General features: G+C 42.4%; 1 protein-coding gene across 2 annotated transcripts in view; it reads left to right on the top strand.

Annotated features, from left to right (window-relative positions):
• Positions 1-24,942, top strand: part of TAF1A (TATA-box binding protein associated factor, RNA polymerase I subunit A) — a 36,407-nt gene extending 11,465 nt beyond the window's left edge. For both annotated transcript variants that reach the window (XM_062211335.1, XM_062211334.1), the window contains exons 5-11: positions 3,587-3,785; positions 8,234-8,364; positions 9,117-9,275; positions 16,461-16,527; positions 17,790-17,913; positions 21,554-21,708; positions 24,488-24,942. In XM_062211335.1, coding sequence (XP_062067319.1) covers positions 3,587-3,785; positions 8,234-8,364; positions 9,117-9,275; positions 16,461-16,527; positions 17,790-17,913; positions 21,554-21,708; positions 24,488-24,600 — 948 coding nt within the window. In that variant the 3' untranslated portion in view covers positions 24,601-24,942. The remainder of the gene's footprint in view (positions 1-3,586; positions 3,786-8,233; positions 8,365-9,116; positions 9,276-16,460; positions 16,528-17,789; positions 17,914-21,553; positions 21,709-24,487) is intronic.
• Positions 24,943-26,674: the final 1,732 nt, after the last annotated feature.

Below are 26,674 nucleotides of genomic sequence, written 5' to 3'. Positions count from 1 at the left end.
TGAATAATTGTGACAAAATCTAGTTAGCTTGCAAAGCCTAAAATATTTACTCTCTGGCTCTCTTTAAATTTTTTTTTTTTTTACTTTTTTTATTTTCAAAAACTTTTATTGTCATAAAATATACATAACATAAATGATTTTTAACCATTTAAAAAAATATTTATTTGGCCGGCGCAGTGGCTCAACAGGCTAATCCTCTGCCTAGCGGCGCCGGCACACCAGGTTCTAGTCCCAGTCAGGGCGCCGGATTCTGTCCTGGTTGCCCCTCTTCCAGGCCAGCTCTCTGCTATGGCCCAGGAGTGCAGTGGAGGATGGCCCAAGTGCTTGGGCCCTGCACCCCATGGGAGACCAGGAGAAGCACCTGGCTCCTGCCTTCGGATCAGCGCAGCACGCCGGCTGCAGCAGCCATTGGAGGGTGAACCAACGGCAAAGGAAGACCTTTCTCTCTCTCTCTCTCTGTCCACTCTGCCTGTCAAAAATTAAAAAAAAAAAAAAAAAATTTATTTATTTGAAAGGTGGAATTACAGGAAGAGAGAGGGAGAGGCAGAGAAAGACAAAGAGAAATCTTCTGTCCTCTAATTTGCTCCCCAAATGCCCGCAACGACTAGGGCCAGACCAGGCCCAAACCAGGAGCTTCTTCCTGGTACAGGGGCCCAAGTACTTGGTCCATCTTTCACTGCTTTCCCAGGCACATGAGCAGGGAGTGGGATCGGAAGTGGGGCAGCTAGGACTTGAACTAGTGCATATATGGGATTTTGCCCTGCAGGTGGTGGCTTAACTTTCCGTACCAGAGCACCGGCCCCAATTTTAGCCATTTTTAAATGTACAATTCAGTGGCATTAGTTATATACACAGTATTTTACCGAGATTACCGCTATTCCCAAAACTTTCCATCACCCCAAACAGAAACTATGTACTCAATAACAGTAACTTCCCATTCTCTTCTCCCCCCAGCTCCTGGTAACCTCCAACCTGTTTTTGGTCTCTAATTTTGCCTATTCTAGATAAGAGTCATGTACCATTTGTCCTTTGGTGTCTGACTTATTTCACTTAGCATAGTATTTTCAAGATTTATCTGTGTTGTGGCATGTATCAGAACTTTTTCTTTTTTTATGACTGGATAGTATTCAGTTGCCTATCACATTGTGTTTCTCCATGTAACTGTTGTGTTGTTTTCAGATTTGGCTGTTGTAAATCATACTTCAATGAACATTGGCTTGAAATTATCTGTTTCAGTCACCATTTTCAATTCTTTTGGGTCCATCCCTATGTTTGATATTTTTAAAGATTTATTTATGTACTTATTTATTTGAAAGTCAGAGTTACACAAAGAGGCAGAGAGAGAGAGAGAGAGAGAGAGGTCTTCCATCCACTGGTTCACTCCCCAATTGACAGCAACAGCCAGAGCTGCGCCGATCTGAAGCCAGGAGCCAGGAGCTTCTTCCGGGTCTCCCACATGGGTACAGGGGCCCAAGTACTTGGGCCATCTTCTGCTTTCCCAGGTCATAGTAGAGAGCTGGATCGGAAGTGGAGCAACCGGGTCTCGAACCTACGCCCATATGGGGTGCTGGCGCTTCAGGCCAGGGCGTTAATCTGCTGTGCCACAATGCTGGCCCCACATTTTTCAAGAATTGCTAAATGGTTTTCTACTGTGGCTGCACCTATTTATATAAACACTGCTTTCTAATTTTGAAAATGAATTTTCCCAGTTTAGGATTCTTTTTTAGATCTTAATTTAGAAAAAAATTTCTTAGTATGAATACTTTTGTGTCAGATGCTCTTTGACAAGTGTAAATTGAGTAGAGGCAGCTTATGGTTCCATGTAAGGAGAGACTTCCAGCTGAACAAGTTGGGAAAGGAAAGGCCTGCCTTAATGGGCGCTCTCCTCTCTTTCCAGGAAGGAACTGGATAGCTGTTTGATTGGAAAGGGAGCATGCAGTTTTAACTAACCAATTGGCTAAGCTTCTTCTGGTGCATGGAGTCTACTCAGTTAAAGTAAAGAAACTGGAAGGAAATCTCATTTCTTCCACACCTGAGAGTGATCATTAGAATAAGCAAAAAGCCACTGCAGTTTTTCAGGCAATGTGCTGTAGAAGGGACCGGCATTTAAATGGGAAAAAGTGTTATGGGTGCCACGGTAGAGAATGCAGCATGCAGCAAAAAGGTAAAGGAGAAGTGGTTGTCTTTGGAATTGGAGAGGGCTGGGATTGAATGAATAGGGGGCCCAGGAAAAGGTAGGAAGTGATGTGTGAGATGAGTTTGAAACGGCAAGTGGGGTTCAATAGGCAGACTAAGGAAAGGGTGGTCTGGCATGGCAGGGGTAACAAAGATTTGATAGCCCTGTGTCCCATGCTTTAGTTACTCTGAAAAATTACTTGAATGGAAGCTAGAGGAAGTAGGCTGGGCACTGTGTGCCATACTTACGGAGCTTGGGGTTTATTCTGCAGGCAGTGTGAGCCACTGGGGGCTTTTACAGAAACGAGTAACAAAATGGGATTTCTTTGGTAATTGCATGGATGATGTATTGTAAGGGGGCAACAAGGGAGAGGTTAGTTGAGAAATAATTGTGGTAGTTTGAGATGGGGACCTTGAACTTCATGATCTGCTCTACCCATGTGTTTCATTGTGTTTCCCATTATTCTCCTTACTAATGTCTTCCCTTCTTGTACTGTTCCTTCTTGTGAAGTATTTTTATTGCTTCTTCTATATTAGGGATACATTGTCCTTTCCACCTGAACTAAAGCTGTTCTTCAACACCCTTATTAAGATGTTTTCTTTGAGTTTATACATGCATAACATTGTTATATTTATTGGTTGTCTGCTATGGGCCCAACCAGGCATTGGATGGTATTATCTCATTGATTCTCAAAAATACCCTCCTGAAAAGTTAATAATAATTGTTCCATATAACAGATGAGACTCATAAGGGGTGGATAACTTACATAGTTCATTTAGCTTTTTATTTTTTTAAAGATTTTGTTTATTTTTATTTGAGAGTTAGAGTTACAGACAGTGAGAGGGAGAAATAGAAAAGTCTTCCTTCTGTTGATTCACTCCCCAAATGGCCACAATGGCCGGAGCTGCGCCAATCCGAAGCCAGGAGCCAGGTGCTGCTTCAGGGTTTCCCATGTAGGTGTAGGGGCCCAAGCGCTTGAGCCATCTGCTGCTGCTTTCCCAGGCCATAGCAGAGAGTGGACTGGAAGTGGAGCAGCCGGGACTAGAACCGGCGCCCATATGGAATGCCAGCACTGCAGGCAGAAGATTAACCTACTGAGCCACGGCGCCGGCCCCTCATTTAGCTTTTAAGTGGCATGTGAACCAGGGCACTCTGTCTTCAAAGCCTCTTTTTTTTCCCCCTGTATCACACTACCTTCTGTTTGTGAGTTGGCATAATTTAGCTCTCATCTAGAGTGTTGTTTCCTGTGTCTTTCCTCTTTTCTAAATGAAAAATGTTGATGACAGGAACAGTATCATGTCATTTGTGTTTTACCAAGATCTCAGCCCAGCAGATATCATATATTTACTGATTTTTTTTAGTCATTATGTCTTGACTAAAATGTTTGTGGGCTGTATCTTACTATTGCAGATCTCCCTACAACATGCACTGTACCTTGTGCATCATGGAATGCTGGAGGATGCAAACAGAAATCTAACTCAGGCAGAGACATGGAGATACGGTGAGAAGTCATCTTCCCAGGAAATATTGATCAATCTTGTTCACGCCTACAAAGGGCTTTTGCAATATTACACTTGGTCAAAAAAGAAGATGGAATTGTCAAAGCTTGGTAAGTGAATATGAAAAATCTTTTCTTATCATGATGAGACTGAGAGCAGAGGGATCTTAAAGAGTAATCTAGTATCCTCCACTAACTTCAGATATTACATTTTATTGATTCACATTTTATTGATCTAAAATTCTTGACTATCCTTTGTAATATTTCTGATACAATCGAAAAACTTTTTAGTCACAAATTAGATGGTTCAGCCGGCGCCGCGTCTCACTAGGCTAATCCTCCGTCTGTGGTGCCGGCACCCTGGGTTCTAGTCTTGGTTGGGGCTCCGGATTCTGTCCCGGTTGCCCTTCTTCCAGGCCAGCTCTCTGCTGTGGCCCGGGAAGGCAGTGGAGGATGGCCCAAGTGCTTGGGCCCTGCACCCGCATAGGAGACCAGGAAGAAGCACCTGGCTCCTGGCTTCGGATCGGTGCGCCGGCCGCAGCACGCTGGCCATAGCGGCCATTTGGGGGGGTGAACCAATGGAAGTAAAACATTTCTCTCTGTTTCTCTCTCACTGTCCACTCTGCCTGTCCAAAAAAAAAAAAAAAAATTAGATGGTTCATAATTAAGTTCATGAGCATTTTGTATTCATTACTCTTTTTGAAAACATGATTTTGTCAAAGATAAACATAGCTAGACATTCATCAGTGGTAGAAACCACCTTTTTATTCAGTAACTGCTGATAGTAGGAGAAAGAGCTAAATTCCATTTCAGTTTGTGTGAAGTGCCTTGGGGAGAGTGAGGGGTGGGCTTGGGGAGGATGTTGGAGCCTTAACCAGAATCAGGGAAGTGAAAAATTATAAAAAGCAGAAGGGAGAGTTGGTCCATGTGAAACCCATGTGCTCCAGCCATCCTGTAGAGACTAGGGAGATGGGTCCTTGTCTTTAGGTGTTGATTGGCACCAACAGTAAATTCTGGCCGCCTTGAGCTTTGTTTGTCAGGCTGCTACTTTAAGGGGGGCTGTTATCATCCTAGGGATGTATCTTTTAGCCGCTGGAAGTTATTTTCATGTTTGTTCAAGTCCTCAGAGGAGCCTGGCAGGAGTTAGGCCAAGACAGATCTTTGTCAATTTCTAAGAAAGCTTACAAACTTTCTTCAGTCTTTATTTTATATATGTTATATATATTATATATGTAATATATATACATAATGCATATGTAATATATACATATATGTGTATATATAAACATTTCTTTGTGTTTAGAATGGAATTTACTTTGTTTTATTTCTCAGAATAACAAGTTTAAAGAATAGGTCAAATAAAGTCATTTCATTTCTATACAGGGTTATAATGGAAAGTTTTCTTGACTCACTGACTACCAAAAATTGACCCTGCAGTTCTCAAACTGAATTCCCCTTCTCGTCATCTTTGGTGCTGACATCTCTTAAACTCCTCCTCTTTAGAGCTATAGAATTGTCTACTTTTCTTTCCCTTGTCTATTTTTTTCCCATGGTTTCTCTAGGATTAACCCTTTTCTATTTTCATGATTTCATCCAGATTCTAGTCCTAGTATTCATCACTTTATATGTGGTCAGCAGTATTTCCTTATTATCCTTATGTGATAGTTTTTTCTTTGTCTCTAGGCATGTAGATTGACCAGTCTCAATTTCCTTCCCTCTTCTTGTCTGAGCTGTCCCAAGGCATTTCTGAAATGCTGAAATGCATATATTGTGCTATGTTAGTACAATATCCTTGTCTAGAATGCCCCTGCCCTTCAGGGTTCACTGGACACTCTGAATCCTTCATTCCTCTGCCTTAAATCCAGTATATCAGCTGCATGGTCAGTATCATTCAGCTCTTCATCTCTTGTTTTTTAATTAACATTTTTCAGGTATGGTTTATGTTGTATCTTCTCATTTAAACTTCCCATTTAAGCAATCTTTTGACATCGTGTATCTTCTATTTTAATTTGGCCATGATTTTTTGTGTAATATTTCTTTTAAAAAATGCTTGCTGATATGAATTGATTAGATAAGTATTAAAGTCAATATGTGCTTTTCTTACACAGGGTTAGGTACAAGTCAAGCAAATATTTGATGATGAAATCAGTGAGAACGTGGCATTTTTACGGTCACTCACATGGGTAGATGATTCAGTACCTTTCTGCAGCTGACATTTTATTCTATAGCAAATGGGGGTATTATATGCAATTTTTCAAAAAGATTTATTTATTTGAAAGGCAGGGAGTGAAAGAGAATGAACCTCTCCCTGCTGGTTGACTTCCCAAGTGGCCAACAATGGCTGGGGCTGGGCCAGGCCAAAGCTAGGAGCATGGGACCCCATCTGGGACTCCCACATGAGTGCAGGGGCCCAAGGACTTGGACTGTGTTCTGCTACCTTCCCAGGTGCATTAGCAAGGAGCTGGCTCAGAAGGAGAGCAGCTGTGACTCAAACTGGTGCCCATATGGAATTGCCAGCATTGCAGGCAATGGCCTAACTGCTGAACCATGACACCAGCCTTGTGGAACTTTTAGATGATCTTTAAGTCAAAAGTCTTTTTAGGGGCAGTCTGGCCTAATACTTAAGACACTTAACTTCTCTTTTCCAATTTCCTGGGTTTGAGTCGTGACTTTGCTTTCAAATCCAGCTTTCTGCTGGTATGAACTCTTTGAGGCAGTAGGTGATGGTTCACAGTTGTTGTCCTTGGCAACCATATGGGAAACCTGCATCTCCTAGCTAATAGCCTTGGCTTGGTCCAGCCCAGCCATTGTGGGTATTTGGAGAGACCTGGAGTTCCTGGCTCCTGGCTTTATTCTGGTCCAGCCCCAACCTTTGGGTGCATTTGTAGAGTGAACCAGCAGATGGGAACCATGTCTCCCTGCCTCTTGAATGAATAAAATATTTTTTTAAAAGATTTTATTCATTTGAGAGGTAGAGTTCTAGACAGAGAGGGAGAGAGAGAAAGGTCTTAAATCTGCTGGCTCACTCTCCATGTGGCCGCAACAGCTGGAGCTGGGGCGATCTGAAATCAAGAGCCAGGTGCTTCCTCTGGGTCCCCCATGTGGGTGCAGGGGCCTAAGTACTTGGGCCATCTTCTGTTGCTTTCCCAGGCTGTAGCAGAGAGCTGGATCAGAAGAGGAGCAGCAGGACACGAACTGGCACCTATATTGAATGCCAGTGCCACAGGTGGAGGCCCAGCCCACTGCTGGCCCCCTTGTGTATAAGTTTTTGTGTAGACGTATATGGGTAGACATTGCTGGGTCATGTGACTGTTCTGGACTATTCAAAGCAGCTGCACTGTTTTACATTCCCAGTAGTAGTGTGCGAGGGTATAACTTCCCTGAAATCTTCCCAACAGTTTCCAACAGTTGTCTTACTTTTCATTGGTGAATCATTTATTCTAACTAGTTTTTAGTGGATTCTTAGGGTTTTCTATGTACAAGATCATGTCATCTGCAAATGAGGTTGTCTTTTCAATCTGGATGTCTTTTTTTTTTTTAAGATTTATTTTATTTATTTATTTATTTTTATTTAAAAGGCAGTTACAGAAGGAGAGAGGGAGAGACAAAGATCTTCCATCTGTGGGCTTACTGCTCAAATGGCCTCAACACTCAAGGCTGGACCAGGCCAAAGCCAGGAGCTAGGAACTTCTTCCTGGTCTCCCATGTGGGGTAGGAGGCCCAAGTAATACTTGGCCATCTTCACTGATTTTCCAGGCACATTAGCAAGGAGCTAGATCGGAAATGGAATAGCCAGAACTCGAATTGTTGCCCATATGGGTTGCCAGCATTGCCAGCAGTGGCTTTACCCGCTGCACTACAACACCCAGCCCCATCAATCTGGATGTCTTTTATATTTTCTTGCTTAATTGTCTTGGCTAAAACCTCCAGTGTAATGAACAGAATTAGCAAGAGGAAATTCTTGTCTCGTTTCTGATTCTAGGGGAAAAGTATGCCATCTTTCATCCTTCAGTTTGATGTTATGGGGTTTTCATAGATGCCCTTTATCAGATTGAGAAAGTTCTTGTTGAATGTTTTCATTGTGAAGGCTTACTCGGTTTTGTCAAAGTCTTTTTCTGCATCTGTTGAGACCATGATGGGATTTTGTCCATTTTTGTTTTGGTTTAAATCAATAGATCTCTTTTTATCCATTGATTTTCAGTTGTTGAGCTAACTTTGACTTTGTAGTATATAATTCTTTTTTGTTAGATTTAGTTTGCTAGTATTTTTTTGAGGATTTTTGCATCTATATTCATATACTGGCTGATGATTTTATTTCTTGTATTGTCTTTGACTCCTTTTGGTATCGGTAATACTGGCTTCAAAAAAAGTTGGAGTGTTCTTTCTTTTCTTACTTTGGGAAGAGTTTGTGAAGAATTAATATTTTTCTTGAAATGTTTAGTAGAATTCACCAGTGAAGGCATCAGGATCTGAGCTTTTCTTGTGGGAACTTTTGTGATTAGTAATTTAACGGAAATCCTCAGTAGCAAGTGACTTAAAAATCTTTTATCTTTGGGCAGATAAAGATGATTATTCTTATGGCACTGCATCCCGAAGTATGCTCAGCCACAGTTGCAAGACATCTGCAAATCTTGGTACATTGATTGAAACTCCGGGAGTTTGGGACCCTTTTGTGAAGAGTTACGTAGAGGTATATAGACTGTTATAAAATAATGTTAATTTCATTTTGTAATAAGCCTATGCAAAGACTGTTTGCCTTATCTTCACTGGTCAAAAGAAACCTAGTGAAACTTGTAACCTTCCTTACCCACCGTGATATCTTTTTTAGTTGGAATAATTCCTGTTTATTTTACAAAAATTTTGTATAATGTAAATGTTAACTCTTGTTGATTTTCACCACTGAATAACCTGTCATGACCAAAGTATATAAAAAACAGTATAGTTGTAAATGTCAATTCTGTGTTGTTATTGTTGAGCTTAAAAGAAAAGCAGAAAGATCTTTTGTGATTTGGTAGAATTTAGAAGGGGAGAGGACAAAAATCTGAAACTAGGCCACAGAGCGTGGGATGAAGAAAAATGGCTTTTAGGAAGTTTATGAAGATGTCTGGTTCTTCTGGAGTCATAAAAGGACAGAGGACTGTGGCACCAGACGCTAGGAATAAATCTTCAACATAATTGGCTTTGTGAAAATCCATGAGTACTACAATGGTACTTGTGCTGCCAGAAAATTACACTTCTTGTAAGGAAAAGGTCTTTGTTGTTAGTGATCTTGTTCCATAGATGTTGTAACATGTGCTAATGGAAGCAAAAGTTAGCATTACTGTTGTTCTCTAAGTGATATTATTTGTCCGTTGTGCAAGTATTTTATCTCCAGCAGTTGAGTTAAGCTCTTTTGCATGACTGTCTTACATCAGCTGAGATGTTATTGCTTCTTTTATATAGATGCTGGAATTCTGTGGTGATCAAGATAGAGCCCGAAAAGTCCTCACTAATTATGCATATGATGAAAAGTTCCCATCAAATCCGAATGCCCATATCTACTTATACAACTTTCTGAAGAGAGAAAAGGCACCAAGAGCAAAACTGCTAAGTGTGCTTAAGGTATAGAATTTTTATTTTTTTATTAATTTATTTTTTTAATTTGAAAGAGAGAGAGAGAGCTTCCATGTGCTGGTTCACTACCCAAATGGCTGCAATGGTCAGGGCTGGGCCAGACCAAAGCCAGGAGCCAAGAACAACTTCTCAGTCTTCCATGTGGGTGTGAGGCCCAAGTACTTGGTCCATCTTCCGCTGCCTTTCTAGGCACATTAGCTGGGAGCTGGATGAGGGGAACTAGCTAGGGGAGAGCTGGATAGGAGGTGGAGCAGCCGAGGCTTGATCCAATGATGAAATACCATCATTTCAGATGGTTGCTTTACCTACTATACCACAGTGCTGGCTCCATTAAAGTACATAATTTTTATCTTAGTGTTTGAACAGAGTTGGGGATCTGTGTTAAAACTTATGTAGGGGCTGGTGCTGTGGTGTAGTGGGTAAAACTGCTGCCTGCAGTGCTGGCATCCCATAGGTATGCTGGTTCGAGTCCTGGCTGCTCCTCTTCTGATCCAGCTCTGTGCTGTGGCCTGGGATAGCAGTAGAAGATGGCCCAAGTGTTTGGGCTCCTGCCACCCATGTGGGAGATCCTGAACAAACTCCTGGCTCCTTGCCTTGGATTGGTGCAGCTCCGGCCGTTGCGGCAACCTGGTGAGTGAACCAATGGATGGAAGACCTATCTCTCTCTCTCGCTGTCTCTCTGCCTCTCTGTGACTCTGCCTTTCAAATAAATAAATAAATAAATAAGCAAGCCATACTATAGTTCATTGCTTTCCAGTTGTCATAGTGCCCATAAAAGATTACACTTCATGTGTGGTGCACTGAAGTAAACAGAGAAAGGTCCTCCATCTGCTGGCTGTAGGTAGACATTCCTGCTCCCATCACCCAAGAGAGTGGAGAGAGAAATTCAGTATTTAAGAAACTCTTTGCTGCTGGCGCCATGGCTCAATAGGCTAATCCTCTGCCTAGCGGCGCCGGCACACCAAGTTCTAGTCCCGTCCCGGTCGGCGCACCGGATTCTGTCCCGGTTGCCCCTCTTCCAGGCCAGCTCTCTGCTATGGCCAGGGAGTGCAGTGGAGGATGGCCCAAGTGCTTGGGCCCTGCACCCCCTTGGAGACCAGGAGAAACACCTGGCTCCTGCCTTCGGATCAACGCAGTGCGCCGGCTGCAGTGCGCCAGCCGCGGTGGCCATTGGAGGGTGAACCAACGGCAAAGGAAGACCTTTCTCTCTCTCTCTCTCACTGTCCACTCTGCCTGTCAAAAAAAAAAAAAAAAACTCTTTGCCACTCTGGTTTAAAAACTATCGATATGTTTTTCTTTTCTTTCTCTCTTTTATTGTATTGATATACTTTGAAGGTCAACTTTATTGAAGTTTAATTTATATATAGTAAGTGCACCTGGATGTATTTTAGGAAATATATGCAAACACTTAACCATGATAATTAAGGTTTAGAACTTTTTTTTTTTTTTTTTTTTTTTGACAGGCAGAGTGGACACTGAGAAAGAGAGAAAGGTCTTCCTTTTTTGCCGCTGGTTCACCCTCCAATGGCCGCCGTGGCCGGTGCGCTGATCTGATGGCAGGAGCCAGGTGCTTCTCCTGGTCTCCCATGGGGTGCAGGGCCCAAGCACCTGGGCCATCCTCCACTGCCTTCCCGGGCCACAGCAGAGAGCTGGCCTGGTAGAGGGGCAACGGGGACAGAATCCAGCGCCCCGACCGGGACTAGAACCTGGTGTGCCGGCGCCACAAGGCGGAGGATTAGGCTAGTGAGCCGCGGCGCCGGCCTAGAACATTTTTATAATCCCCCAAAAGTCCCTTATTTCTTTATGCAGCCAATCCACGCACACATTCCAGTCCCCAGGCAGTCACTTGTGTGCTTTTTGTAGTTAGAAATTAGTTTTACATCCTTAAGAATGTCATATAAATGGAATCTTAGAGTAACTACTGTGTTTTTGATATTTAGGTAATTTTTTGTTGTATGAGGTCTAAGTGTCAAAGTTTATTTTTTTTTTCCAGATGGTCCTTCTGGCACTGTTTACCAAAAACAACTATTCTTTCCCCTTGGTAATTTTCCCTCTTGGTAATAACTATTGAAAATCAATTTATGGGTTCTGCTGTGTTCTAGTGATATATATTTCTGTCTTTATACCAATACCATGATTACTGTAGGTTTCTAATGAGTCTTAAAATCATATAGTGAAATTCATGATATTTTTTGTTTTGAAAATTGTTTTTGGCTAGGTCCTTTGCCTTAATATTAGTCTGTTGCTATAAAAATTCTTGCTGGGATTTTGTGTCTGGACATTTGTGTTGGGAGACTTGACATCTTATTTATTTATTTATTTATTTATTGACAGAGTGGACAGTGAGAGAGAGAGAGAGAAAGGTCTTCCTTTACCATTGGTTCACCCTCCAATGGCCACCGTGGCCGGTGCGCTGCGGCCGGCGCACCGCGCTGATCCGATGGCAGGAGCCAGGTGCTTCTCCTGGTCTCCCATGGGGTGCAGGGCCCAAGGACTTGGGCCATCCTCCATTGCACTCCTGGGCCACAGCAGAGAGCTGGCCTGGAAGAGGGGCAACTGGGATAGAATCCAGCGCCCCGACTGGGACTAGAACCCGGTGTGCCGGCGCCGCAAGGCGGAGGATTAGCCTAGTGAGCCGCGGCGCCAGCGAGACTTGACGTCTTAATAATAGAAGTTTCCAAACTGAACATGGCATGTCTGTCTATTCATTTAGGTGTTTAATTTCTCTCTGAATTGTTTTTTTAGTTTTTGGTATATATATGTTGATGAATGTATACCTAACATATTTATATGTAACATAAAAATAATTTTTTTAAAAGATTTATTTATTTGAAAGTCAGAGTTACAGAGAGATCCTCCATCCACTGGTTCATTTCCCAAACAGCTGCAGTGATTGGGTCTGGGACAGGCTGAAGCCAGGAGCTTCCTTTGGGTCTCCCATGTGGGTTCAGGGGCCCAAGGATTTGGGCCATCCTCAGTTGCTTTCCCTGGTGCACAAGCAAGGACCTGGATTGGAAGTGGAGCAGCCAGGACTCGAACCAGTGCCTATATGGGATATTGGCATCTCAGATGGCAGCCCAACCCACTGTGCCACAGTGCCAGCCCTTAAAATTTACAGTTTAGCATTATGTACATAGCACTGTTACCAGAGCTTTTTCATTATCCCAAATAGCCACTCTCTATCTGTAGACAATAACTCCTCATTGCCCCCACCCCTTTGTCTCTGGAAATCAACACTTTAATTGCTGTGTCTAAGAATTTACCTGTTCTGGGTAGCCCAGATAAGTGGGATCATATAATATTTGTTCTTTTGTATTTTTCTAATTTCATAAAGCATACATAATGTTTTTCAGGGTTCATCTATGTCATAGCATGTGTCAGTTTCCATCCTTTTAAAGGCACAATATTCCATTATATGTATATACCACATTTCACTTATTCACTCATGTTGATAGACATTTGGGTCGTGTCCACTGTTTGCTTATTGTAAATAACACTATGAAATTGAGGGACCAGTATTTGAGTCTGTGCTTACAGCTTTTTGGGTATAAACCTAAGAGTGGAATCACTAGATGATTGGTTTTGTTTTGTTTTGTTTTTTAAGATTATTTAATTGAAAGAGAGAAAGGGAGGGAGGGAAGGAGGGAGGTCTTCCATCCTCTGCCTCACACTCCAGATGGCTGCAATGGCTGGAGCTGGGCTGATCCGAAGCCAGGAGCCAGGAGCGTCTTCTGGGTCTCCCACATGAGTGCAGGGGCCCAAGGACTTGGACTATCCTCCAGTGCTTTCCCAGGCCATAGCAAAGAGCTGTATCGGAAGAGGAGCAGCCAGGACTCAAACCTGTGCCCACATGGGATGCTGGCACTGCAGGTGGCAGCTTTACCACTACGCCACAGCACTGGCCCCTGGATGATATGTTAATTCTTTGTTTTCCATAGCAGCTGTGATAATTTATATTCCCACCAGCAGTGCATGAGAATTCCAGTTTTTCCACATCCTTACCACTGTTACTCTTTTTTTTTCTTTCTTTTTTGACAGTAGCGATCCTGGTGGATATGAAGTGGTATCTCAATTGCATTTCCTTAATAACTTCTTATATTGTACATATTGTGTCTGTGTGTGTGTATTTGTGCAAGTCCTTTGCCCTCCTTTGAATTGGATTGCACAATTTTTAGGTATTGAATTTTTGGTGTTTTTTAGCTAGTAGTCAGTTTTTAATTATTTATTGACTCTCACACTCATGATTTATATACACTTCTTTTTTTTTTTTTACAGGCAGAGTGGATAGTGAGAGAGAGAGAGACAGAGAGAAAGGTCTTCCTTTTTGCCATTGGTTCACCCTCCAATGGCCGCTGCGGCCGGCGCATCGCGCTGATCCGAAGCCAGGAGCCAGGTGCTTCTCCTGGTCTCCCAAGCAGGTGCAGGGCCCAAGGACTTGGGCCATCCTCCACTGCCTTCCCGGGCCACCGCAGAGAGCTGGCCTGGAAGAGGGGCAACCGGGATAGAATCTGGCGCCCCAATCGGGACTAGAACCCGGTGTGCCGGTGCCGCAAGGCGGAGGATTAGCCTGTTAAGCCACGGGGCTGGCCTATATACACTTCTAGTACCTATGTTAAATTCAGTTTGAAAAACCTGAGTAGGGGCTGGCGCCGTGGTGCAGTAGACTAATCCTCTGTGTGTGGCGCCAGCATCCCATATGGGTGCGGGTTCTAGTCCCAGCTGCTCCTCTTCTAATCCAGCTCTCTGCTATGGCCTGGGAAAGCAGTAGAAGATGGCCCAAGTGCTTGGGCCCCTGCACCCACGTGGGAAACCCAGAAGAAACTCCTGGTTCCTGGCTTTGGATCGGCACAGCTCTGGCCCTTGTGGCCATTTGGGGAATGAACCAACGGAAGAAAGACCTTTCTCTCTGCCTCTTCCTCTCACTGTAACTCGACCTCTCAAATAAATAAATAAAATCTTAAAAAAAACTAAGTGAATTGAACCATTTGTAGAATTCCATCCATCATGGGAAAATGTGAGTTTGGTAGGAATCAAGTTTTCATAATATTTTCTGATGTTGGTGAAATCTTTATTATTGATCTTGATTGATATTTTTGAAAAGCTTTTAAGAGAAATTAACAAATTATTTTAGTGTATGGCCAAATACCCCAGCAAGCAGAATGAATTCATCTCTTTAAAAAAAGATTTCTGAGCTGGCGCCGCGGCTCAATAAGCTAATCCTCCGCCTTGTGGCGCCAGCACACCGGGTTCTAGTCCCGGTTGGGGCGCCAGATTCTGTCCCAGTTGCCCCTCTACCAGGCCAGCTCTCTGCGGTGGCCCGGGAAGGCAGTGGAGGATGGCCCAAGTGCTTGGGCCCTGCACCCCATGGGAGACCAGGAAAAGCACATGGCTCCTGGCTTCGGATCAGCGCGGTGCGCCGGACATGGCGTCCATTGGAGGGTGAACCAACAGCAAAGGAAGACCTTTCTCTCTGTCTGTCTCTTTCACTATCCACTCTGCCTGTCAAAAAAAAAAAAAAAAAAGATTTCCATCTTTCTTTTTTTCCCTGCTTTTGCTTTCTTTCCCCCTTTCCCTCCCTCCTTTCCTTCATTTTCATCATCATCCTTCCTCTTCCCTTTCTTCTTTCTTCCTCCTCCTCCTCCCTCTTCTTCCTCTTTCTGTTGTTGTTATTTGAAAGGCCAAATAAAAAAGAGACAGAATCTTCTGCCCACTGGTTCATTTCCCAAATGACTGCAATGACTGGGGCTAGGCCAGGCCAAAGCCATGAACATGGAGCCTGGCACTCCATCTGGGTCTCCCATGTAGGTGGTGCTGCTTTCCCAGGTACATTAATGGGGAGCTAGATTGGAAGTGGAACAGTTGGGAATGGAACTGGCACTCATGTGGGGTGCTGGTGTTACAGGTAGTGACTTAACCCATTGAGCACAGCCCAGAATGAATTTTTTTTTTTTTTAATGTATTCGACAGGTAGATTTATAGACAGAGACAGAGAGAAAGGTCTTCCTTCCATTGGTTCACCCCCCAAATGGCTGTTGTAGCCAGTGCTGCGCTGATCCGAAGCCAGGAACCAGGTGCTTCCTCCTGGTCTCCCATGCAGGTACAGGGGCCCAAGCACTTGGGCCATCCTCCACTGCCCTCCCGGGCCACAGCAGAGAGCTGGACTGGAAGAGGAGCAACTGGGACTAGAACCTGGCGCCAATGTGGGATGCTGGCCATGCCATCGCCCCATGAATTTATTTCTAATACTCAGTATGTTGGGGCCGGCGCTGTGGCACAGCGGGTTAAAGCCCTGGCCTGAAGCGCCGGCATCCCATGTGGGCGCCAGTTGTAGTCCCGGCTACTCCTCTTCCGATCCAGCTCTCTGCTGTGGCCTGGGATAGCAGTAGAAGATGGCCCAAGTCCTTGGGCCCCTGCACCCATGTGGGAGACCCGGAAGAAGCCCCTGGCTCCTGGCTTTGGATCAGTGCAGCTCCAGCTGTTGGGGCCATCTGGGGAGTAAACCAGTGGATGGAAGACCTCTCTCTCTGTCTTTGCCTCTCTGTGTAACTCTTTCAAAATAAATAAATTTTAAAAAAATACTACACATGTTGAAATGAGTACTACAATTTTACATTAAATTTCACTTTATGTATTTACAAAAACAGTCCTTTCTATTCTTAAAAAGAAAAATGTCTTAGTTTTTTCCTGTTGTGTAAAAAAATTATCAAAATATTTACTGATTACCTTAGTGTACTGTGTTTCAGAACACAATCTCTAAAACTGCCATCTTGCCTGTTTAGTTTTTTTTTGTTTTGTATAAGTATTCTTTGATTTCTTCTGATTGACAAATAAACATTTTTTGGTATTGTTTTTCTATTTATTCCTCAATCCTAGCTTCTGAAAAGATGTTATTTTAAGTTTTTAGTGTGTTAAGCAATATAGATGTGTATAAGGAGCAAAAAACACCACCCCTATCCATTTCCCTCAATTCCTCTATCTTGTTAGCAGAGATTTTTTTTAAAAATTAGCATTAGATGATCTTTGTATACCCAAATTGAAAGTAGATAAAACAAAGTATCTTTTAAATCCTTGATTCCTTTACTGAGAGTTTATTAGGCAATTAAGAAAGTAGGCTGACATTTGAGAATTTGCCTTTACAGAGTATAAAAACTACAAGACTATTCTTTCTTCCAGATTTTGTATCAGATTGTACCATCTCATAAACTGATGTTAGAATTCCATACGTTACTTAAAAAATCAGGTAAGTAATTTTTTTTAAGTTATTTTTTTTTATTAAACTTTTATTTAATGAATATAAATTTCCAAAGTATAGCTTATGGGTTACAATGGCTTCCCCCCTCCCATAACTTCCCTCCCGCCCGCAACCCTCCCCTTTCCCGCTCCCTTTCCCCTTCCATTCATGTAAAGATTCATTTTCAATTCTCTTTGTATACAGAAGATCAGTTTAGTATATATTAGGTAAAGATTTCAACATTTTGCCCATATAGCAACATAAAGTGAAAAAACTACCATTGGATTACTTTTAAAGATTTACCTTTTTTATTTATTTGAAAAGCAGAGTTATATATAGAGAGAGAATGAGAGAGGTCTTCCATCTGCTGTAGATGGCTGCAGTGGCTGGGGCCATGCCAGGCTGAAGCCAGGAGCCCAGAGCTTTTCCAGTTCTCCCTGTAGTTGTGGGGGCCCAAGTACTTGGGCCATCTTCTGCTACTTTCTCAGGCACATTAGCAGGGAGTTGGATTGGAAGTGGAGCAGTTGGGTTTTGAACTGGCACCCATACGGGTTGCTATGCCACAACATCAGCCACTAATTTTTGTTTTATAATTCTCTGTTCAACTATAGTATAGGGTTCAGTACTCTGTGGCCCAGGGATTGTTCTACCCTTTGCCTGTTTTTATGAATAAAGTTATATTGGAGTCCATTCATTTATGTATTGTCTAAGGCTGCTTTTGCACCACAGTGGCAGAACTGTGTAGTTGTGATAGAGACTGTAGGGCTTGCAGAACTTAAAAATCTTTATCATCTGGCTCTTTACAGAAAAAAATTTGCTTAACTTTGCTATAGCAATAGTTAGCAAAAGAGAAATGACTTCTATTTATATAATTCATCTCATTTAAATCTCTAATATACTTCAGCTAAGTATAGAAATGTACTTATTTCTTAGAAGGGTATCAGCTCACTATATCCAGTTGGTACCAAGACTGCATAAATCCTTCTGTTGAGAGTAGAGAACATATAAAAAATGCCCAAGTAGGGCAGATGCTCTTGGTATAAATAGAGGACTATAGCCTATATAGAGATCAGACTCAAATCCCTTATTACACAGACTGTATTACTAAAACCTTTATATTCATCACAAGAATATGAGCATAATAAATTGTGAATTTAACCAAACCAGAAGGCTTGTGATTCACTAATGTCTTATCAACTTGTGTATATATTTTTAGCTTTGTGTACTTCTTCAATATATTATGTAAACTTGAACTGTTATGACCATTGCAGAAAAAGAAGAACACCATAAACTGGGGTTGGAAGTATTGTTTGGAGTCTTAGATTTTGCTGGGTGCACTAAGAATGTAACTGCTTGGAAATATTTGGCAAAATATCTGAAACAGATTTTAATTCAGTAAGTATGAGATACATGCTATTTATTACTGGGTCATCATAAACAATATTTCCTAATATCTGTCAATATTTAAGTAAAGTGGTTTGCCTGTTATTTTGGATTTCTTTTACTGTGTCTTCAGCTGTTTTTTTCTGAGAACATCAGAAGCAAGGAAATCTAAATAGGCATAGCAGATAAGTTCTATCAGGATTTTTGTGTTCACAAAGTAAGTACTGTATCTTAGTACTGTACTTCTAGGGATAAATGTGTGTTACATGCAGACTCTTGGTGAAGACTCTGTAAACTGTAAGATTTGATTGTGCCGTGATATTCAGATGTGCCACCAGCATCTCAGATCACATGGAAAGCAGCTTTCCTCTAAGCTACTTTTCAGTGGCATTTTAGAGCCTCAAAAGATCATCTTGAGTCATTCTTTTCACAAATATATATTAAGTCCATAGTGGTATGGGTATGTAAAACTCTGATCATAATATCATTAAGTTTATCATGCACCACACAGTGGTGTTTTGATCAATAATAGACCACATAGATGATGATGGTCCTGTAAGATTTTATCACCTGGTGATGTCATAGCCATGTTAGTTTGTATAAATGCATTCTATGTGCAGTCACCTAAATACACATTTCTCAGTCAGACCATATCTCCTTCATTAAGCGGAGCATGACTGCATTTATTTATTATATCCGGTGTAACTGCTTAGGAAATTTAGTATCAGTGGAAACTTATTACTTAAGGTTTCACAACTGACTTGACCTTGGAGATAGAACAATGTTGATTATAAAGTGTTTTTGGTGTTTCTTAGTCTATTTGGGCTATTATAACAAAATAGCATAAATTTGGTGGCTTATAAACAGCAGAAATTTATTCATATAGTTTCAGAGGCTGGCACATGCAAGATCAGTGTGCCAGCAGATTTGGTGTCTCATGAGGGCCAGCATCCTAGCTCACAGAGGGTCTTTCTTGCCATGCCCTCACATGGTAGAAGGGAAGGGAAGGGAGTAAAGCAGCTCTCTGGGGCTGCTTTTATAAGGGTCACTAATCCATGACATAATCACTGCCCAGCACACCCCAATATCACACTGATGATTAAGTTTTAGCATACAAATTTTGGGGAACAAGCACTTAGACCATGGCAGTGTGATTTGTTGACAAACTTACTATAGACCTCTTTCCATGTTGAAAGCACTGTATAAACCCCTGTTGGACTATAAGATCCTTGAAGGCCAAGAAAGGTGCTGTTAATTTTGAACCTCTAAAGATTCTACCCTGAGGAGAACATAGGTGCTAAATAAGTATATATTCAATTAAGTTATTTTTAAAAAAGATCTATTTATTTATTTGAAAGGCAGAGTGAGAGTGAGAGAGATGTTGATCTTTCATCTGCTGGTTCACTCCCCAGATGGCCTAACCCAGGAGTCATGAACTCCATCCAGGTCTCCCATATAGGTAGCAGGAGCCTAAGCACTGGAATACCCTGTATTGCCTTCCTGGACACATTAGCAAAAAGCTAGATCAGAAACAGAATAACCGGTACTCAAACTGGCACTCCGGTATGGAATGCCAGTGTTGCAAGCAGTAGCTTAACCCATTTCACCACAACATTAGCCCCTTTAGTTAAATTATTGGTGAACAGTATTGCCTGGATTCAACTACTAAACCTATTTATTCGTATATTTGTATAATAATGGCATCTTAATTTGGATAACAATTCTTGGTAGTATACAGTTTTAAATAAGATTTTATTTTTTTAAGTATTTTTAAAATTTATTTATTTGACAGGCAGAGTTACAGACAGTGAGAGAGAGAGAGAGACAAAGAGAAAGGTCGTCCTTCCATTGGTTCACTCCCCAAAATGGCCGCAACGGCGGGAGCTGCACTGATCCGAAGCTAGGAGCCAGGCGCTTCCTCCTGATCTCCCACGCGGGTGCAGGGGCCCAAGCACTTGGGCCATCCTCCACTGCTTTCCCAGGCCACAGCAGAGAGCTGGACCGGAAGAGAAGCAACTGGGACTAGAACAAGCACCCACATGAGATGCCAGCACCACAGGCGGAGGATTAACCTAGTGCACCACTCTGCTGGCCCCTTAAATAAGATTTTAAAGTAGCTTCTTAAGAAATTATTTATTTGAATGGCAGCAAGAAAGAGACAAACACAGATCTCCCATCTACTGGTTCACTCCCCAAATGCCTGCAACACCTGGGGCTGGCTCGGGCTGAAACCAGGAGTCCAGAACCCAATCCCAGTCTCCTATGTAGGTGGCAGGAACCTACCTACTTTGATCTATTACCCACTGCTTCCTAGGGTGCCCATTAGCAGAAGCTTACTGTGGGTGTGGAAGTGGGGCTTGAACCCAGGCACTCTGATATTGGGATGCAAGCATCCCCTTAACTGCTGTGCCCAGTGCCCTCTCCTAAAGTTGCTTTTAAGTAGTAATGATAGCTAACATTTTGGGGATATTTACTATGTAGTAGACATTATGCAGATAGTAGTTTATTTTATTTTATTTTATTTTTTAAATTTTTTTGACAGGCAGAGTGGACAGTGAGAGAAAGAGACAGAGAAAGGTCTTCCTTTGCCGTTGGTTCACCCTCCAATGGCTGCCGCGGCCGGCGCACCGCGCTGATCCGAAGCCAGGAGCCATGTGCTTTTCCTGGTCTCTCATGTGGGTGCAGGGCCCAAGCACTTGGGCCATCCTCCACTGCACTCCCTGGCCACAGCAGAGAGCTGGCCTGGAAGAGCGGCAACTGGGACAGAATCTGGCGCCCCGACTGGGACTAGAATCCGGTGTGCTGGCGCCGCAAGGCGGAGGATTAGCCTTTTGAGCCATGGCACCTGCTGCAGATAGTTTATTAAACTACTGTGCCAATTTAATCCTAGTAACAGTGCTGGGAGATAGGTACCATTAATTGTATTACCCTTAAGGAAATTGAGGTCCATAGAACAGTTTCAGCAACCAGCCCAGGGTCACATTGGTCATAACTGGAAGGTCTGAGATTTGAATCCAGGATTCTATGCTGTTAACCACTCTGCTATAATTGAAGATGAGATGTGGGGATCACAGAGAACAAAGAAGGATTTGCTTTCATGCTACTGCCCATCCTGTGCTATGCCATGACCAAGCTCAGAAGTTAGTTTGAAAATATCCCCTTGTCATCTTTGCTCAGACTCCAGGTAAATGTAAACTCTGACAGTATTGGCCTGCGCTGTGGCTTAACAGGCTAATCCTCCGCCTTGCGGCACTGACACACCGGGTTCTACTCCCGATTGGGGCGCCAGATTCTATCCTGGTTGCCCCTCTTCCAGGCCAGCTCTCTGCTATGGCCCGGGAAGGCAGTGGAGGATGGCCCAAGTCCTTGGGCCCTGCACCCGCATGGGAGACCAGGAGAAGCACCTGGCTCCTGGCTTCGGATCAGTGAGATGCGCTGGCCACAGCGGCCATTGGAGGGTGAACCAACGGCAAAAAGGAAGACCTTTCTCTCTGTCTCTCTCTCTCTCACTATCCACTCTGCCTGTCAAAAAAAAAAAAGAAGAAAATATCCCCTTGTCATCTTTGCCCAGACTCCAGGTAGATGTAAACTCTGACAGTATAGATCTGTTCCCATGGCCATGACTGACTTTGCCTTTTGACATCTTTTTCAGGAATCATCTTGCATGGGTTCAAGAAGAGTGGAATTCCAGGAAAAACTGGTGGCCAGGCTTTCACTTCAGCTTCTTTTGGGCAAAGAGTGATTGGAAAGAAGATACAGCTTTGGCCTGTGAGAAAGCTTTTGTAGCTGGAATACTGTTAGGAAAAGGTACACATTTTTGTGTTCTTTTTATCTAGACAGTGCTTTGGCTGATTTTGAAATCATGTAGTATGACCACCATTCATCTTAGAGTTTGCCTAGTAGCTGCCTAAGGATAGATACTAGATGTTTAGGAAGTAACTATTATAGATCGGAAGAATGAGTCCTGAATTGGGACAGGCAGTGTGCTTGTAAGGAGCCTCTGTGGGACAGGAATAGACGTTTCACGTCGTTGATGGTGGTTGTCTCCATGATCTGCCTTGAGTGCTGTTAGGGGCAGTAAGATGCTCGATGCATCCTATTTTCACAGAGAGACCATTTGGCCTGCTGTATAGAAAGCTTACTGAGATTGCCTACTTTATTGAAAACACAAAAATGTTGCTTATTGACTTCATTGTTATACGGTAGGACTATATGGTGTTTACTTACCTGTTCCTGTAAGGAGGAAATATTTTCTCCCCTTCAGAGAAAGAATACCTCTCAAAAGAAATTGATCTTTTCTTTATGGAACATTTTGGCTGATAAACCTGCTTTGTGCCACTGAAATATGAAGATAGCCAAGTACTAAAATGAAGCTACTGCAAAATCTGTTCAGAAATGAGGAAAGTAAACCAGACAGTGGCCACTAGAAAGCCATCTGCCATAGGGGTGTATTTCAATAAATAGTTATTGATTGTATTTATTTGGTGTTTTAATAGCTACAAAAAAGATATTTTTATATATTTCTCAAATATTATCTGAGAGAAATTCTTTAGCTTGCTTTTGGGTATGGTTTGTATTATTTTGGAATTAGTGTTCTCAGTGACTGTTTCAGTTAGTTACTAGGATTAGGAAAAATGTTGCTTTATGGAAGAAAGGCATTATTAAACTGGTCAGTAACTTAAAAATTGCTCTTAGATACACTGATGGTAAGGAACAGAAGTGTGATTTGGACTGTTAATTTCTGCTGCTTTGTGAGTATAGAATTGTCTAGTACAGGTAACTGCAGGTTTTAGTGCCTATACAATGTCCAAAGACTTAGTTCACTTGCTGCGTAACTTAGGTCAGAGACCGTTTGGGAAACTTCTCTCTGAAGTGGGCATCAGAACACCTATCCTCATTTGCTCACAGAATTGTTGTAGCCATTAAGTGAAGGTTGCATCAAAGTGCCTAATAAATCTAAAGTGTCTCATGACTGTCAGGCATCTTCATGCCTGAAAGTAGACACATCTTTTCTGTCAGGGTGTTCCTGCAGGGGTGGGTCACACAGCTTAGGAGTTGAGCTGAGTTCTCTGCTTGCTCTGGTTACTGTCATTCAGCAAATTCAGATGATAGTTGTAGTCTGCCTTTGCTTTGTGCCTGCCTTTCTTCCCCAACTCTGTTAAAGGCAAGCCAAGCCCGATTCTCCTTGGAGGGACCTTTGCTCCTTGAATTCTGGCTTCTTGATTGTCCTGTGACTTTAGTTCTCTAGTAGACTTAAGACAAATTAAAATTTTGTAGTTTATTGGCTTTTCTTTTTTGTTAGGATGGTAGTGAAGCTCCTTCCAGATTTTTGTATAGGTAAAAGCAGAAACAAAAGTATTTTGTTTTCCTAAAAGTAGTGTCATGTTCAGAAAGAGAAAGTATTCTAGGAATACTGCAGACATCTCTGCTTCCCAGCTAATAAGATGTTAGAAATGCTGGTATACTGTTTGCCAGGTCAATAACATGGTTCTTAAAGGTACGGTATTATAAGCAGTTTCCCAGAAATAAATTGAGAATGTCATGAAAATGAATTTTCAGATGTAGTTTATGGTTATTTAATGTCAAGTTTACATTTTTCTTATAGAAATGATTTTATTTCTCAGAAGTATTTGACAAATGGTCCTCTGTATTGTAAGACCATGAAGAGCAGGTAGCGCTTCTAATGAGTACTAGGCCCTTTGTCAGCTTCAGGATCACCATGCAGCTGCTTGCTAAGATGGCTGGAAGGAGCAGAAAATGTTTGATGTCTTCCCACCCAGGATATGTTTATTCCAATCCTGCACACCAAGATTTACAAAGGAGAACTTTTTTTGTTATAGTTGCCCCTCTGGCTGATTTACAAGCTGACGTTTGGAGGGAGGTTACAATAGCTTGCTTTTGAAGAAGGCATATTTAATATGTATAATATGTATAACATGCATATTACTATAACCAGGAGTTGAGATAGTTGGGAACAAGCTAAAATATATGCTTTAATTCCAGAGGATCAGAAACATCTTAAAATGTTCATAGTAATATATTTTAATAGTTGGTACCTCTTAGAATATGCTTATGGGCTGGCGCTGTGGCTCAGTAGGCTAATCCTCCGCCTTGCGGCACCGGCACACCGGGTTCTAGTCCCGGTCGGGGCACCGATCCTGTCCTGGTTGCCCCTCTTCCAGGCCAGCTCTCTGCTGTGGCCAGGGAGTGCAGTGGAGGATGGCCCAAGTCCTTGGGCCCTGCACCCCATGGGAGACCAGGATAAGCACCTGGCTCCTGCCATCGGAACAGCGCGGTGCACCGGCCGCAGCACGCCTACCGCAGCGGCCATTGGAGGGTGAACCAACGGCAAAGGAAGACCTTTCTCTCTGACTCTCTCTCTCACTGTCCACTCTGCCTGTCAAAAAATTAAAAAAAATAAAATAAAATAAAAAATAAAAAAAAAGAATATGCTTATGATATATTGGTATAATACAAATCTATTTTCATAATCATTAGTATGCTAGTGTTGAAGCAAAATTTTCAGAATGTAGAAATACAAAATTTGGTAAGTATTAAAACTATTTTATTTTGTTTTATTTTTTAGGCTGTAGATATTTTCGGTATGTCTCCAAACAGGATCATCAGGTCTTAAGGAAGAAAATTAAGCGCATGAAGAAATCAGTGAAAAAATACAATATTGTAAATCCAAGACTCTGATATTAAATTTTAGTTGTTTTTTCAGAAGCTACTAGGTAGTATTTCAGTAGTTATGGATTGTATTTATTTGGTGTTTTAATAGCTACAAAAAGTTATTTTTATATATTTTTATATTTTCTTTTGTTATCAGTTATAGCTAGAGAAAGAGTTTGATTGCCTTTGCTCCTTGAAAATTTATATTTTCTCTTTTGTAATGCCAAATGTAGCATTTATTAAGAAATAGTTTTTCAAATGGAAAAATACTTGTTTAATGAGATAATACAGTGCTACAACAGTTACTGTGTGCAGATTTTCCTCTGAAATTGTGTAATAAAATATAACCTGTGGTGAAATGATTTTATATTCTTTTGATTCTAATTGATCAGTGTTAGATTTAACACCATGGGGAAATACTTTGGTGATAAGTTCTGTTGAGGAATTTTGGGAAGAGATGACTATTATAAAAGAATTCCTCTTTCTGTCTTGATATTTCTTCTCAGAGCATGAAATTCTTGAAAAAGTTTGTTTTTATGAGTCAGTCCTCTGTTAAACATTCCTCTTCCAGCATAATACGTTGCACATAGTATATAGCTACTGAATTAACCCTGAGTCTCTATTGTAAATTTAGTTATTACTTATTGTATAATCATGAGTATTATGTAATTCTATCTGAAATGTTTTGAAGTCCCATCTGAAATGTTACCTATTCCAGTAATCATACGCTCAGGCTCTCACAATATCTGATGAGATGCTGCTGGCTGATCTTCCCCTGCTAATTTTCCATCAACTCTTCACCTTCAACAGTAAGATATCTGTGTTTTTTATGACAAAAGGAAAACTGAGACATAAATGTCAAGAAATACCCTCAGTTCCTGCATGGAATGAGAGAATGTATTCATTCTTCCATAGCCCAGATGGTGACCACCCATTTCTGAGAAGGCTATGGTGGCTGTGAATTCACTGGCTGAAGGGAGTCCAAGTGTTTCTCCTCCCACCCGTGGCTTCGAGAGCACACTATCTGACCTCTGAGCAAGCAGCCCGGTGGAAGCCACCCAGTCACCAGTGAGTCATGGATACCACGTTTTGTTTTAAAAACAGCACCCATCCTGGTAGGATTCTGAGCAGGACAAATTGGAAAGCAGGGTTTTGTTGACAGTTTGTGTTCCGAATGCTGTTTGGGGCTTTCGCTACCCAGAGCATTGTGAGTGCAGACCCAGCTGGATGGAGGCTCACTGTTCTCTTGAGCACCTCCTGGCAGAGGCTGTTTCTGGTGGGAGTGGAAGAGCCAGTAGGGCACCCCCATGGATGTCCGTCTGAACAAGAAGCACTGAATTCCATCTGTATCTGAAAGGGATCTGACCAGGAAGGAGGTTATAGAGTGGACAGGAGCCATGGAGATGCTGAAAGGAGAGTGTGCTCGGGTAGTAATGTCCCCATTTGGGTTTGGGGCTGTGTGAGTTTGGGACTCCAGTGTTCTTCACCTGCTTTTCCAAGAAATATGTGTCATGGGCCTATTATGTGTAAGGCACATGTTCCAAGTAAAACCTGTTCTTAGACACTAACGTTGGAACTCAACGCTGAGTGTGGAGAGTACCCCTGAAGCAGTGTAGATGGGACAAAAGCAACCCAGACTTCCTGAACTTCCTGATGAAATCGTCCCAGACAGCACCCTTACTGCCTCCTTGTTCTCACTGGGCCACACTCCCTCTGCTGTGGTCTGATTGTGTTCCCCCAAATCTGTATGTTGAAAGGAATTGCTAATGCATTAGGAGGTGGGGGCCCTAGGAGGAGCTCCTCCGTCGTCAACGGGATTAGCCCCTGATAAAAGGGATGTAGGAAATGGTGTGTGTTCTTTGCCTCGCTTCTAACAGGGGAAGACAGCGTTTGCCCCTTCAGCCATGCGAGCACTCGGCAACAAGGTGCCGCCAAGAGAGACCCTTCTGGCATCCTAATCTTGAACCCCCAGCCTCCAGAACCCTGAGAAACACATTCCCATTACCCATCAATTACCCGGTGTGGTGGTGGTCTAGCGGCATGAACCACGGCACCTTCATTCTCGCTCACCGTCTCTCCTCTCCTTACTCCTTGCTGTGCA

This window comes from Lepus europaeus, chromosome 14 (genome assembly GCF_033115175.1).
Source record: "Lepus europaeus isolate LE1 chromosome 14, mLepTim1.pri, whole genome shotgun sequence".
Classification (NCBI taxonomy): domain Eukaryota; kingdom Metazoa; phylum Chordata; class Mammalia; order Lagomorpha; family Leporidae; genus Lepus; species Lepus europaeus.
The sequence above is the reverse complement of the archived record's forward strand: the minus strand, read 5'-3'. Positions and strand labels throughout refer to the sequence as shown.